This window comes from Hemitrygon akajei, chromosome 7 (genome assembly GCF_048418815.1).
Source record: "Hemitrygon akajei chromosome 7, sHemAka1.3, whole genome shotgun sequence".
NCBI classification, from domain to species: Eukaryota; Metazoa; Chordata; class Chondrichthyes; order Myliobatiformes; family Dasyatidae; genus Hemitrygon; species Hemitrygon akajei.
Window position 1 is genome coordinate 5,147,778 of NC_133130.1, and position 15,766 is coordinate 5,163,543.

Genomic DNA, 15,766 nt, shown 5'->3' on the forward strand with positions numbered 1-15,766 from the left:
TAGTAATTAATATCCTAATCCCACATAGATATCCATGCCCAGAATTCATCCATCTGAACTGTCAGACCTCTTGCACTGCAATATATGTTTAATCCAACGGTGTCTCCTCGCTCCCTGCCACACTACTGATCTGTTCATTTTCTCATTCAAACTTGCGTCGTCTAATTTAACAACTGCTACCTTGAAGAAAACAGATTGTGTATATGTCTGGGGGTTCCTTTTTAACCCAAGTATGGTCAACACCTGGAATACGCTCCCTCAGACTGAAGTCACTGACAGCATCTAACAAGTGTTCTAAATCATGGAACCGTGGAAAGGTACAGTCATCTCCCATGTTGCCACCTGTCGTTAATATCAACATCAACCACCATTTCAGCTGCTCAATCTCCCTTACAAATATCCTGTGCTTGCTCAGAGACGTCCTTGAACTTCATGAAGGAACAACCCATTGTGGAGCCTCACACCCATTCACAGTTCATGTTTATTATCATTCAGCCACATTATATACCAACAAATGAGACAATGTGCCCACCTTGATCCTGAGCAACACAGTACACAACACAGAAATCAGAATCACTTCATGTGAAACATACCAAAATTCATTGAAATAAAGTACTATCACAAATAGTTAACAAACCATGCACACCTTTCCGTGTCTGACTAACTTCGACTGTTGCTGCTGTAGTCCTACTGATCTGGCTCATTCGAGAGACTGTCACCCTCACAACAGCATCCAACCAGCCTGGTATGCTTGTTTGAGACGTTTTTATAATTATAATTACAATTATAAAAACAATACTTCACCATTACTTCAACAATACTTCACCATGCCGCTAAGCCACATTACTAAACCTATTTTGGATCCAATAATTCTAGGAATCTCAAAACCATGTGCCAGGTGAGGAAGTGGCACTGAGATAAAAGATAACCTATGAAATTCATGATATATATCTAAATTAAATAAGTTGGTGATACTAAGCTCAACCACTCCATGTTTGAGATGGTGCAAAAAGCTTTCTCAATCAAAGTGAGAAGGGGACGTGGCGAGAGGGGCAGGGGTTTGATGGTTATGAAGGTTGGTCACACGATCGAGACCTAAGTTTTTCAACCACAGTGAACCTGGTACCCCAGCACACCATCAATCTCCAACAGAAACACTGACTCCCCGATGGCGACAACATCACCCCAACATCCAAAGCTCCCTGCCGGTGGTACTGCCCCTCCCTCCACACTCGCCGCCGGTGACACCGACCCCCCCGTCACCACCACAGACAGCGGATGGCAGCGGATTGTCGGAGCACCCAACTCCCCACTTACCCGAGTTCCGCCATGGCCCTCCACGTTCACCACGCGCATGTGCACAACGTCCTCGTTAGTGCGCAGGCGCGGCGCCGCTTCCGTTCAGCGACCAAACTTGCGCGTTCACAGCCAATGCCTCTCGCAGTGCTGAAGTCCGTTCCCTTCCGTACGTGCTGTATGACCTGTAACATTCCTCCCGTACTTTGTGCGTTGCTTTTCAATTTTAGCATCTGCAGCCTCTCTGTCTCCGGTAGTTAAATTATTTTCTTTAAAATCATAGCATAATGGTGGACCCCAGCAATGATTGATCATTAAATTGCGTCAGGGTCTTCCCTCTCAACTCGTGCAGAGCCAGAAGCGGCAAATACTGTGGGCTTTCTTTAATCCTTCCTTCCCACCTTTGTTAGATAAAGGCATAGGCTGTTTTCAGGATCAGAATAAGTATCAGGTTTAATATCACCTGCATAAGTCAAGAAAATATTTAACTTAGCAGCTGCAATGCAATGCATGATAATATGGGGGGAAATCAATTATAGTGCACCCGGTATATTGTGATGAGCATTTGGTCCATGATAGGCGAGAAAAGCTCATTTATCTTACCTATGTGGTGCATGGCCAAGTGGTTAAGGCGTTGATCTAGTAAACTGAAGGTCGCTAGTTCAAGCCTTAGCTTAGGCAGCGTGTTGTGTCCTTTAGCAAGGCACCTAACTACATGTTGCTCTGCAATGACACCGGTGCCAAGCTGTATCAGCCCGACAACATCAGTGGCATGGAGAGGACACCCCCATACAACCCTGCCCTGGAAACTTTCCAAGGCACAAATCCATGGTCTCTCGAGACTAACGGATGCCTATTTTGTCTTTACTGTCTATAGACAGATGGGGGTGATTATTACACACCCCGGTTACAGTCAGGGTAACCCACAAACACACAAGTGAAGAACTATATAACCCAAACTAAAATGTAACAATTAATGAACTGGAGCTCCCCATCATAAACCCACAAACCCAATTTAACACAAGAACAACTAGTAGCGCTGGCTGCCAAGAGTGCTGGTGTGAGCTGTCAACCACGCCCCCTCCCCGAGTGCTACGCTGCCCCCACCTGAGGGGTCAGCAACCCCAGAGTCCTCAACAAAGTTCAAGTGTTCTGGTGGTGTCTGGGGTGCTGGATAATGTCTGGTTTTCCCCTCCTCAGGGGAGGCACCTGTTGGTGAGGGAAGAGGCAGGCCACCTGGAGTGTCACTTCCGTCCTTCAGCTTTGCTGGGTCAGTAGTGGCCGAAGGCTGATACGGTGCCAGCTGGTCCCAGTGCAGTAGAGGTTCAAAGGTCAAATTTAATGTCAGAGAAATGCATACAATACACATCCTGAAATATTTTTTCTTCGCAAACATCCACAGGAACAAAGAAGTGAAATGCCCCAAAGAATGAATGACAGTTAAAAGTGTGAATCCCAAAGACCCCCCCAGCTCCTCCCGTGCATAAACAAGAATCCCCCCTCCCCCCATTGGCAAAAAAAGCATCGGCACCCGTCACCGAGCACTCAAGCGTGAGCAAAGCAACAGCAAAGACACAGACTTGCAGTTACCCCAGAGACTTCATGTTTCACCTGGCATTCGACATACCACAGGTTCTCTCTCTCCATGTGACTTTGGACAAGACACTACCTGCTTTCTCCCGGTACGTGGATTGCTACACCAGGGGTAATAGGACTATTGACCTACTGTATGCAAACGTAGAGGAGGCATATAGTGCATCCCCACTGCCTTCATTGGGGAAAGCTGATCACAACCTGGTTTTGTTACAGCCCCGATATAAATCAATTGTGATGAGGCATCCCACTACCACACGCTCTTTTAGGAAGTGGACTCCTGAAGCTGAACAGGCCCTGAGAGACTGCTTCGGTACTACTAACTGGGATGTACTGCAAGGGGGGCTCTGTGGGGGCGTTGAGGAGGTCACTGAATGCACAACGGACTATATTAACTTTTGTGTGGATGCAGTTGTCCCTGTTAGAACTGTTCGCTGCTATCCCAATAATAAGCCCTGGATCACTAGTCACATCAAAGGCCTCCTAAACCAGAAGAAGAGGGCCTTTAAAGATGGTGATCGGTTGGAGCTTAAAAGAGTTCAGAAGGAACTCAGAGTACAGATAAGGGGGGCAAAGGAGCAGTATAGGAGGAAGCTAGAACAAAAGCTGCAGAAAAAAAGCATGATGGAGGTGTGGGATGGGATGAAGATCATCACCGGATGCGGTGCAAAGCGGGGGGCGAACATAAGTGGAGATGTAGAGAAAGCGAACCAGCTGAACAACTTCTTCAACAGGTTCGACAGCTCAATCTCATCCTCACCGCAGAAATCCACACCAGGCTTACTTCCCTCACAGGAAAATAGCCACTCACAGGAGACCTTGCCCACGCCCAGGATTACGGCTGCACAGGTGGAAGGTCAACTGAGGAAGATCTGTACCAGCAAGGCGGCTGGACCGGATGGAGTTTCCCCACGATTACTGAGGGCCTGTGCGACTGAGCTGGGAGAACCACTACAGCGCATCTTCAACATGAGCCTGGAGCAGAGAAGAGTACCCAGACAGTGGAAAACATCCTGTATTGTCCCGGTACCGAAGAAACCACAACCAAAGGAGTTGAATGACTTCAGACCTGTTGCCTTGACGTCGCACGTTATGAAGACCATGGAGCGGCTGATAATACAGAATCTGAGGCCACAAACCAGGCACGCCCAGGATCCTCTTCAGTTTGCGTATAAGGAGAAGGTGGGAGTGGAGGATGCTATCACGTATTTGCTGCACAAATCACTCTCTCACCTAGAGGGGGTCAGTTGTGCTGTGAGGATTACATTCCTTGACTTCTCTAGTGCCTTTAACACCATCCAGCCCAAGATCTTAAGGCACAAACTAACGGAGATGGGAGTAGACTCTCACATGGTGGATTGGATAGTGGACTACTTGACAGATAGACCTCAGTATGTGCCGTTGGGAGACTGTAGGTCTGACACGGTGGTCAGCAGCACAGGGGCGCCGCAGGGAACCGTACTCTCTCCGGTCCTGTTCACCCTGTACACATCAGACTTCCAATATAACTCAGAGTCCTGCCATGTGCAGAAGTTCGCTGATGACACGGCCATAGTGGGGTGTGTCAGGAATGGACAGGAGGAGGAGTATAGGAAACTGATACAGGACTTTGTGATATGGTGCAACTCAAACTACCTGCGTCTCAATATCACCAAGACCAAGGAGATGGTGGTGGACTTTAGGAGATCTAGGCCTCATATGGAGCCAGTGATCATTAATGGAGAATGTGTGGAGCAGGTTAAGACCTACAAGTATCTGGGAGTACAGTTAGACGAGAAGCTAGACTGGATTGCCAACACAGATGCCTTGTGCAGGAAGGCACAGAGTCGACTGTACTTCCTCAGAAGGTTGGCGTCATTCAATGTCTGTAGTGAGATGCTGAAGATGTTCTATAGGTCAGTTGTGGAGAGCGCCCTCTTCTTTGTGGTGGCGTGTTGGGGAGGAAGCATTAAGAAGAGGGACGCCTCACATCTTAATAAGCTGGTAAGGAAGGCGGGCTCTGTCGTGGGCAAAGTACTCGAGAGTTTAACATCGGTAGCTGAGCGAAGGGCGCTGAGTAGGCTACGGTCAATTATAGATAACTCTGAACATCCTCTACATAGCACCATCCAGAGACAGAGAAGCAGTTTCAGCGACAGGTTACTATCGATGCAATGCTCCTCAGACAGGATGAAGAGGTCAATACTCCCCAATGCCATTAGGCTTTACAATTCTACCGCCAGGACTTAAGAACTTTTTAAAAGCTATTATTAATGCTTTTTGAGATAGTGATTTAGATGCATATCATATTTTTTACTGAGTTAAGTATTGTATGTAATTAGTTTTGCTACAACAAGTGTATGGGACATTGGAAAAAAGTTGAATTTCCCCATGGGGATGAATAAAGTATCTATCTATCTATCTATCTATCTATCTATCTATCTAATAAGGAAAAAAGAGATGTCTGCATTTTCCCAGCGTGCGGGGAGACATAACAAACAACTTGCTGGTTTACGATGTTAAAAGTTTGTTATGTCACTCTTTTCGAGCTGTGTGCCTGAAGATCACAAAGATCTCACATCTTAAAGCACACAGCAGTAGATTTTCAGAATTCCCCAATGACACACGGGTCTCCTGCCACGACACCAACCCTCGATCCGCCCGTCTCCAGAACCCCAAGATCTTAGCTTCCAAATACGAGCTGGACTCTCAGGCCGAACACTTGATGTGCTGAACAACGGCCAGTCCTGAAGCCCCGAGAATGAATCCCATTCCTGCAAAGGACCAAAGTCAGCGTGTAACTCCAGGTCAGGGTCTTCAAAAGAACCTTGAAAGGGAAAAATAAAGATGTTAAAGATGGAAATAGAGCTGTTTTCGAAGATGCAACCATTTAGCACCATCTTAAGTCTGCCTCACGACTGCCTTCCACCTCATCCAGTGTACCACATTGGAGATGCAGTTGAGCACTTCTCCCAGCCTCTTCCAGTGGCTTCCCAGCTTGGGGGGTAATCCCTTCTTCCGGAGAGGGGGAAACCCATACATGTACTGTTGCATTGGTGCCCTAGACAAGTGGCCCAGCCCCTTCTGGGACATGCAAGCATCACCGCAGTACACGAACAGCTCCACAACCTGCCTGTTCCCAGGACAATAGAAGCGTCCACACAGCAAGATAAAGGTCATTGCAACTCCGAAATGGCTGGCCCCACCAGCCCTTGCACTGCAGTATGGAGCCCACAGGGGACTAGCAGCTGTCCGTCATCGGAAAGTGGCTACTGCCAGAATAACAACCTGTTGCACATGTCCAGCATGCCCCACTGAGAATATAGGGCTTTGATCTCTGACACAGGACAGAGACCTCTGCCCACTCTAGCTGCCTTTCCATGCTCAGCCATTCCCTCACCCAGGCCAGCACAGGATCATTCGCCTGCTCACTGTGCAGCTGCTGTGAGACTGGTCCGCTTCCAGGAGCTGCCCTGCCAGACAGCCACAGCTTCTACGCCAAGGTAGAGTGTTACCCCCGACACATCCACACAGGCCCTCAGTGGGACAGCAGGTCTAGGCCAATGATGCAGGGATCCCAGATGTTGGTGAGCCACACCTCATGCTCCACTGCATCATTCTTCCCCACTGCAATGCACAGTCCCCTCTTCCTCTGCTTCCGCTAGCGCCTTGGCCAGCCATGATGGTGATGTCAGGCTCAGGCAGATTGGAGAAGGATACTGGCAGGGACAACGGCAAAGCAGAGAAAGCTGACATTTCTGGGAATAGTTCACAAGGCGCAGGATAGATATGTCTCACAGAGGAAGAAGTTCTCAAATTGCAGGGGTAGGCAACCGTGGCTGACAAGGGAAGTTAAGGGCTGGAGAAAAGCCAAGGAAAGAGCATGCAAAGCAGCAAAAGTGAGTGGGAAGCTTTTAAAATCCAACAATAGGCAACTGAAAAGCTGTAAGAAGGAGAAAGACTGGTGTTGTTCCTCAGGGCTCAGTGCTGGGACCGCTACTTTTTACATTGTTTGTCAGTGATTTAGATCATGGAATTGATGGCTTTGTGGCAAAGTTTACGGATGGTGCGAAGATAGGTGGAGGGGTAGGTAGTGCTGAGGATGCAATGTGATTGCAGCAGGACTAAGGCTTCATCCACACTAGACCAAATAATTTTGAAAATGCCAGTTTCGCATAAAAACGATAGGTGTCCATGCCAAACATTTTTGAAACTACCTCCGTCCACATTAAAACAGGTATTTGGGCGAATATCCTCCTACTGGGTATGTGCAGGACACATCTACGGAAAACAAGTGATATGTTTGGTGTCAGATCTTGCTATGAAAGTGCCCGTTTGGGCAGTTACAGACGAGAAAAACTTAAAAGGAAATTGCCAAATGACAGACAGCTGTTGGTTCTCGCGCAGGAGGACATAAAACTAAAAAAAAAAACAAATACTGGAGCATATGGAGGCAACCAACAGGGAGTTCACAGACAGTGTGACCCAGCTGACAATGAACATTGAAAAACTGACTAACTCTGTTGCATTAATAAAGCACCTTGTTAAATGTATAAAACATGTCTGCATCAGTGTTATCTTGTATTTCCATACAATGTTACAGTAAGCTGTTACACATCTATTGTCAGAGAAGTACTTGCACAAATAGGTAAACCACCTTCATACAAGCAAGGACAGAAACAGGGCAAAGTGAGTACACTTATTTATTCAGTAAGTTATGGATCAAAGTATTCGGGGAGTACATTTCTAACTCTTCTGGTTTCAGTCTCGTTGCCGTCTGTTCTGAAATTGTTAGGTTGTGTGGGGTTGCGTTCAAGAAAACAATGAAATGCCGCGCTGCTGCCACCATCTGTTCTGACACGTCATGACAGTGTTTTAAAAACTCTGGTTACCCCGTCCACACTGCCCTGCCCAACTGGTGTTTTCAAATTTACACACTCTGGAGGGTGTTTTAGAAAAGCTCCATTTTCGGGGGAGGAAAACACCGTTTCAGTGTGGACAGAGGGTCAAAATGAAGAGAAAAAGCTTTGGTTATGGATTTATCCGGTCTAGTGTGGACGTAGCCTTAGGAATCCTCATGCAGGAGTCCCAGAAGGTTCATTTACAGCTTCAGTCTGTGGTAAAGAAGGCGTGAAATGTTGGGATTTATTTCAAAGGAAGTCAAATATAAAAACAAGGAGATGATGCTGAGCCTTTAGAAGGCACTAATTAGGCCGCACTTGGAGTACTGTCAGCAGTTTTAGACCCCATATCTCAGACAGGATGTGTTGTCATTGGAGAGAGTCCAGAGGAGGTTCACAAGGATGATTCTGGGAATGAAGGGGTTAACACGTGAGGAACATTTGGCAGCTTTGTGCCTGTACTCACTGGAATTTAGAAGAATGCGGAGAGATCTCATTGAAACCTACTGAATGTTGAACAGACTAGTTAGGGTGGATGTTGAGAGCATATTTCCTTTGATGGGAATATCCAGAACTAGTGGGCACAGCTTCAAAACCGGGGAGTGACCTTTTAGAAAAGAGGTAAGGAGGAATTTTTTTTTTGCCAGAGTGCAGTGAATCTGTGGAATGTTCTCTCACAGACTGCGGTAGAGGCCAAGTCCGTGGGTATATTTAAGGCAGCTGTTGATAGTTTCCTGATCAGTCAGGGCATCGAAGGATATATGGTGAGAAGGCAGATGTATAGGGTTGAGTGGGATCCAGGATCAGCCATGATAGAATCTCGGAGCAGACTCAATGGGCTGAATGGCCTAATTCTGCTCCCATGTCTTAATGGTCTTATGTTGCTGAAGACACTCCAACATCAGCACCTTTACAAAGGCGTGGTGGGCAAGCTGTTCTTGGGTTGCAGGAGGGAACTTGGGGTAGCCATGCCGCGCACCGTGGCGGAGATCCTCTGTGAATGGGCCTCAGGCTTCTTTCCACACGCTGCCCAGTCCTTCCGTTATTGCTTCCTCCAATGGCCTCTGTCCAAAGCACCACTATGAGTGACCTATAGTCACGCTGCTCAGCCGGTGTTAGGTTGAGGAGATCCCCCTCCAGTGCCAGGGCAGGATGCACCACTGTTTCAGTGGGGATGCCCTGGCTGAAGCACCACAATATTGTGACGCTCCTGGGGGAGGGGGTGTCATGGTCAACAACCCGCCCCCACATTCCTAATGACCAGAACTCGTTATTGTGCTTATGTTAAAATGCTTTTGTGGGATTATGGTGGGAAGCTCCAGTTCAATTATTATTACATTTTAGCTTGAGTTATACAGATACTTGCTCGTGTATTTGTGAGAAACCCTGACTGTAACCAGGGTGTGTGATGGTCACCTCCCCTGTCGGTGTGAGACTGGTTGGGTTCATTTTCGGGGTCATGGTGCCTGATCTGTTTTCTGTTCATCACAATAAAATGGTTGTTGAGTTAACAAGCTTCCTCGCCTGTATGGACCAAATGCTGGCCACAATCTCCTTCATCACCAATCTCTCAAAGCTCTTCATCACATTAGATCTGAGTGCTATGGGATGAAAGTGATTGGGGCAGGTTACCACACTTATCCTAGGTACCTGCATAAATGAAGCCTGCTTGAAGCAAGTGAGTACCTCAGTCTGCCGAAGTGAGAGACTGAAGATCTCAATGAACACTCCAGCCAGTAGATCAACACAGATCTTTAGTGCTTGTCCAAGTACCCTGTCTGGGCCGGATACTGTTTGTAGTTTTACCCTCCTGAAGGCGGCTTGCACGTCAGCCTCAGAAACTGAAATCACAGGGCCACTGGGAGCTGTGGGAGTTTGTGATGGTTCCTCCAGATATTGATGGTCAAAGTGAGCATAGTGGCATTGAGTTCACCGGGAAGCTAAGCCCCATTGTCACCTACGTTGCTTGCTTTCACCTTGTAAGAGGTGATCGAATTCAAGCCCTGACACAGTTGTTGAGCATCCTTTAGTGATTCAAGTTTGGTCTGGAATTGCCACTTCACCTGTGAGATTGTAACTAGGCCTCTTGTGTTTAACTTGGTTGCCAGGCTTGAGGAAGGGAAACCAGAAATAAATCAAAGATAGCATGCAACAGAGATGATAGAAAGGACAGGCAGGAGGTGAGGCTTCATCACAGCCAGTGGCATGAATTACAGGGCAACAGAGGCATGGTGCAGTTAAAACAGAAAGCAACAAATATTACACTGAAAGTGTTATATTTGAATGCACGCAGCATGAGAAATAAAATGGACTATCTTGAAATTCAGCTACAGATTGGCCAGAATGACGTTGTGGCCATCTCTGAGAAGTCATCACCTGGGAACCATTAAGCCAATACATTTACTAATTCCCCACAATTGAAGGGAAATTATTTGTTATGGGTGTAAAATGCAGATTTAGCACAGACCATAAACTGTCTAATGGTTTAACTTTCAGACACACAAAATTCAGCAAATATTCATGGAGGAGAATAAACTATCCTTGTCTTTTTTTTACGTCATACCTTCCCCAGAAGAAATACCAATGATCCAGAAATCTGAAACCCTGCCCCCTGCACAAAAAATGTGATAATTATATTACGTATAAAATAATCACAAAATCAGTGAAGGTTATGAAATGCCAAGGAGGATGTATTCTTCAAAGTATTCAGAGGATTATGTCATAGTAGGCAGATTAGTAGGCATGCTTACATGAGTTTGAACTATTCTGTTAATGAAATGAAATTAATTTATTTTGGTCAGTACAAACATAACAAAAAGCATCATTTACAATGATGATTTCATAGGACAAAATTACAACAAAAAACATAGATATTTTTTAAAACAGACCGAAAGGGTGTAGGCTGAAGTCACAGCTTATTAGGCCTACCCCTCTTACTTGTACAACATATTTAGTATCGATCATCACATCAAAAACAAAAAAATTCATAATCTTTTAAAACAAAATCCAATTCCAAATATTATTTATTTACATTACTCCCATTCATTTTAAATCAAGTATTTAATATGTATTCATTAAATTATTTTTAAATTATTTTTTAAACTTGTTAAGTGTAATGTTATGTGCATGTTTTTAAATTCTTACTACAACTGTTCCATAGATTCACCCCCTGACTGAAATACAATGATTTTTTACATTTGTTCTTATCCTTTGTTTTTGAAATACAGGTGTCCCCCGCTTTACGAATGTATGCTTTACGCCACTTCACTTTTACAAAAGACTTGCATTAGTAACCTGTTTTTGCATTACAAAGAAGATTTTCACTTTTATGAAAATTTTGCCCATATAAGTTAATGATTCTTCACTTTACGCCATTTCAGCAAGAAAAGTTTCATAGAAACGCTCTACCTTTGTAAGGGGGGGGGGGGGTGGAACACCTGTATACATGTTCCTCTCAAATTATGTTGACTCTCTCTTATTTTAAACAACCTTTGGATACTTTGTGGTAGCTGTCCATTTTTTACTTTATACATAATTGGTATTATTTTAAAATCTATGTAATCTCTGAATTTTAAAGTATTTAGTTGATGAAATAGTGGATTGATTGGCTCATAATAACTAGTCTTATTTACAATTTGTATAACTTTCTTCTGGAGTAGAAAAATTGAATTTGTATTTGTTTTGTATGTATTTCCCCTAACCTCTGCGCAGTAGGACACGTATGGGACTATAAGTGAACAGTATAAAGTAGACAAAGATTCCTGATTTAAGAAATCTTCCGCTTTCTACAGTATTGCAATAGATTTTGACATTTTTGCTTTGACATAATTTATTTGTGGTTTCCAGGTTAATTTACTATCTACTACCACTCATAAAACTTTTGTTTCAGATACCTATCAATTTCAACATCATTTATTCTAAGTTTACTCTATGAGTTTGGTACACGGTTTCCAAATATTATGAATTTAGTTTCACTTAGATTCAGTGATAATTTGTTAGTATCAAACCACTTCTTTATAATTTTTAGTTCTTTCTCCACTGTATCCAAAAGTTGTTCTGCTTTAAAGGTTTAATAAAGATATAAATTATGAATGGGCATATTAGTATGAATAACATGACTCATAATGTTTCAAAAGTCAATAATATGTATTTGATCCTTTATCCAGGCTTTAGATGTTTCAGAAAGGACAGGGTGGGATGTAAAAGAGGTGGGGACATGGTACTGTTAATCAGAGATTGTGTCACGGCCATAGAAAAGGAGGAAGACATGGAGGGATTGTCTACAGAGTCTCTGTGGGTGGAAGTTAGGAACAAGAAGAGGTCAATAACTCTACTGGGTGTTTTTATAGACCAACCAATAGTAACAGGGACATCGAGGAGCAGATAAGAAAATGGATTCTGGAAAGGTGTAGTAATAACAGGGTCATCGTGATGGGAGATTTTAGTTTCCCAAATACTGATTGGCATGTCTCTAGAGTGAGGGGTTTAGATGGGGTGGAGTTTGTTAGGTGTGTTCAAGAAGGTTTCTTGACACAGTATGTAGATAAGCCCACAAGAGGAGAGGCTGTACTTGATCTGGTATTGGGAAATGAACCTGGTCAGGTGTCAGGTCTCTCAGTGGCAGAGCATTTTGGAGATGGTGATCACAACTCTATCTCCTTTACCATAGTAGTGGAGAGGGATAGGAACGGACAAGTTAGGAAAGCGTTTAATTGGAGTAAGGGGAAATATGAGGCTATCAGGCAGGAACTTGGAAGCATAAATTGGAAACAGATGTTCTCAGGGAAATGCACAGAAGAAATGTGGCAAATGTGTTCAGGGGATATTTGTGTGGGGTTCTGCATAGGTACACTCCAATGAGACAAGGAAAGGATGGTGTGGTACAGGAACCGTGGTGTACAAAGGCTGTTGTAAATCTAGTCAAGAAGAAAAGAAGAGCTTAGGAAAAGTTCTAAAAGCTAGACAATGATAGAGAACTAGAAGATCATAAAGCTCTCAAGAAAGAAACTAGGAGAGCCAGAAGGAGCCATGAGAAGGCCTTGGCGGACAGGATTAAGGAAAACCCCAAGGCATTCTACAAGTATGTTAAGAGCAAGTGGATAAGACGTGAGAGACTAGAACCAATTAAGTGTGACAGTGGAAAAGTGTGTATGGAACTGGAGAAAATACAGAGGTACTTAATGAGTACTTTGCTTCAGTATTCACTACAGAAAAGGATCTTGGTGATTGTAGGGATGACTTACAGTGGACTGAAAAGCTTGAGCATGTAGATATTAAGAAAGAGTATGTGCAGGAGCTTTTGGAAATCATTAAGTTGGATAAGTCACCAGGATGGAATGAGATGTACCGCAGGCTATTGTGGGAGGTGAGGAATGAGATTGCTGAGCCTCTGGCGATGATCTTTGCATCATCAATGGGGACAGGAGAAGTTCCGGAGGATTGGAGGGTTGTGCATGTTGTTTCATTATTCAAGAAAGGTAGTAGAGATAGCCCATGAAATTATAGACCATTGAGTCTTACTTCAGTGGTTGGTAAGCTGATGGAGAAGATCCTGGGAGACAGGATTTATGAACATTTGGAGAGGCATAATATGATTAGGAATAGTCAGCATGGCTTTGTGAAAAGCAGGTCATGCCTTATGAGCCTGATTGAATTTTTTGAGGATGTGACTAAACACATTGATGATGGTAGAGCAGTAGATGTAGTGTATATGGATTTCAGCAAGGCATTTGACAAGGTACCCCATGCAAGACTTATTGAGAAAGTAAGGAGGCATGGGATCCAAGGGGACATTGCTTTGTGGATCCAGAACTGGCTTGCCTACAGAACAGTGGTTGCAGATTGGTCATAATCTGCATGGAAGCTGGTGACCACTGGTGTGCCTCAGAAATCTCTTCTTGGACCCCTACTCTTCGTGATTTTTATAGGTGACCTGGATGGGTTAGTAAATTTGCTGATGACACAAAAGTTGGAGGTGTTGTAGATAGTGTGGAGGGCTGTCAGAGTTTTCGCCGGGACATTGATAGGTTGCAAAAATGGGCTGAGAAGTGGCAGATGGAGTTTAACCCAGATAAGTGTGAGGTGGTTCATTTTGGTAGGTCTAATATGATGGCAGAATATAGTATTAATGGTAAGACTCTTGGCAGTGTGGAGGATCAGAGGGAGTACTGTGCTCAGTTCTGGTTGCATCACTACAGGAGGGATGTGGAAACCATAGAAAGGGTGCAGAGGAGATTTACAAGGATGTTGCCTGGATTGGGGAGCATGCCTTATGAGAATAGGTTGAGTGAAATCAGCCTTTTTTCCTTGGATGAATGAGGATGAGACATGACCTGATAGAGGTGTTTAAGATGATGAGAGGCATTGATCGTGTGGATAGTCAGAGGCTTTTTCTTAGGGCGGAAATGGCTAGCATGAGAGGGCACAGTTTTAAGGTGCTTGGAAGTTGGTACAGAGGAGATATCAGGGGTAATTTTTTTACGCAAAGTGTGGTGTGTGCTTGGAATGGGCTGCTGGCAATAGTGGTGGAGCCGGATATGATAGGGTCTTTTAAGAGACTCCTGGAGAGGTATATGGAGCTCAGAAAAATAGAGTGCTATGGGTGCCCTAGGTAATTTCTCAGTTCAGGACATGTTTGGCACAGCTTTGTGGGCCAAAGGGCCTGTATTGTGCTCTAGATTTTTAAGTTTTCTGAGTTTTTATGCTTAATAGCAATTAGCAAACATACAATCTTGAAGTGATGAATCTTACAATGTGTACTAAGCATAAACTAAACAGTCAACAAAAGATATGACATCCGTTGGCCCTCTGCTCCAAACTGCCCAGAACATTGCAGGGATACTTAACTTATTCCCTTTGCTTGCACCACACCTGTACTTATTTACCATAATGCACACGATAAACACGCAACGGGCAATACAATGCAGATAGAGAACAGATGCATGCCTCCTACATTTCAGCATCCTGATTATTACACTACAGTAGTTACAACAATGTCCCACCTGGACACAGGGGACATGAAATCTCAATATTTACACAAATGTCCTCTTTCTGGTAAGCTGTCTACCCTGATTCGTGATCTTCTCCTGACAAACTGGGTTGTTCCTCCTGACTGAATTCAGCAAATTCTGTCTTGAATTATTGCTGCCAAAGCTCATCCAAGCATAAAACTGAAATCCTGCCAACAGTCAGGACTGGCAGGGTGTAGTCTCTTTCACTACCATGGTCTTTTCAATGGTCCATTAATAGTCCAACCAGCATTGTTCTGATTGCATAGGGTCCATTATTAACACTGCAAGTCACTGGCAATGGCTCCATTGCCTTTGACACATTCACCCCTACAGCAACTCACATCTGCTTTCACATCTTCCAGTGCTGCCAAGAAAGAGCCTTTTCCATGTAGGCCACAGCAATTTTCTGCTCATCACCAAAAAAGTTCCTGTAGTAAGGCTTTGGCCATTAGATATCTTTACTCTGGGTTGGTTCACTGGCAACTGTGGTGAGCATTTGGTCCATGATGACAGATGAGAAAAGTTTGTGTAAGTCAACAGCCATTTTTATTACCATAAGCACAAAAGCAGACCGCAGGGAGAGACCTGCTCAGTCTCATACAGACAGGAGAGGTGATAACCATGCACCACAGTTATAGTCAGGGTGACCCACGAACACAGAAGTGAATATAACCCAAGCTACGACATAACAATAAATCAACTTGAACAACCCACCACAGTCCCACAAAAACATTTTAAATCAAGAACAATATATACTGTAGCACTGGCCACCAGAAATGTAGGGTGAGCTGTCGACCACAACCCCCCTCCACCCCAGAGTGCCACATAACTTTCTTGGGTACCCTTCAGTGAACTGTTCAAGAAAATCGAAATGGTCATTATAATTGTGAATTTCAGGAAGAATAAGACTAAGAAACACATACCAATCCTCATACAGGGATCAGAAGTGGAGAGAGTGAGCATTTTCAAGTTGCTGGGTATCAAGAT

At 44.3% G+C, this 15,766-nt stretch overlaps 1 protein-coding gene across 1 annotated transcript in view; it reads right to left on the minus strand.

Annotated features, from left to right (window-relative positions):
- rpl7l1 (ribosomal protein L7-like 1) overlaps nt 1-1,417 on the minus strand; it is a 40,869-nt gene extending 39,452 nt beyond the window's left edge. Inside the window, exon 1 of the mRNA XM_073050350.1 lies at nt 1,318-1,417. Within this exon, the coding sequence (XP_072906451.1) occupies nt 1,318-1,331 (14 nt within the window). The 5' untranslated portion in view covers nt 1,332-1,417. The remainder of the gene's footprint in view (nt 1-1,317) is intronic.
- Nucleotides 1,418-15,766: the final 14,349 nt, after the last annotated feature.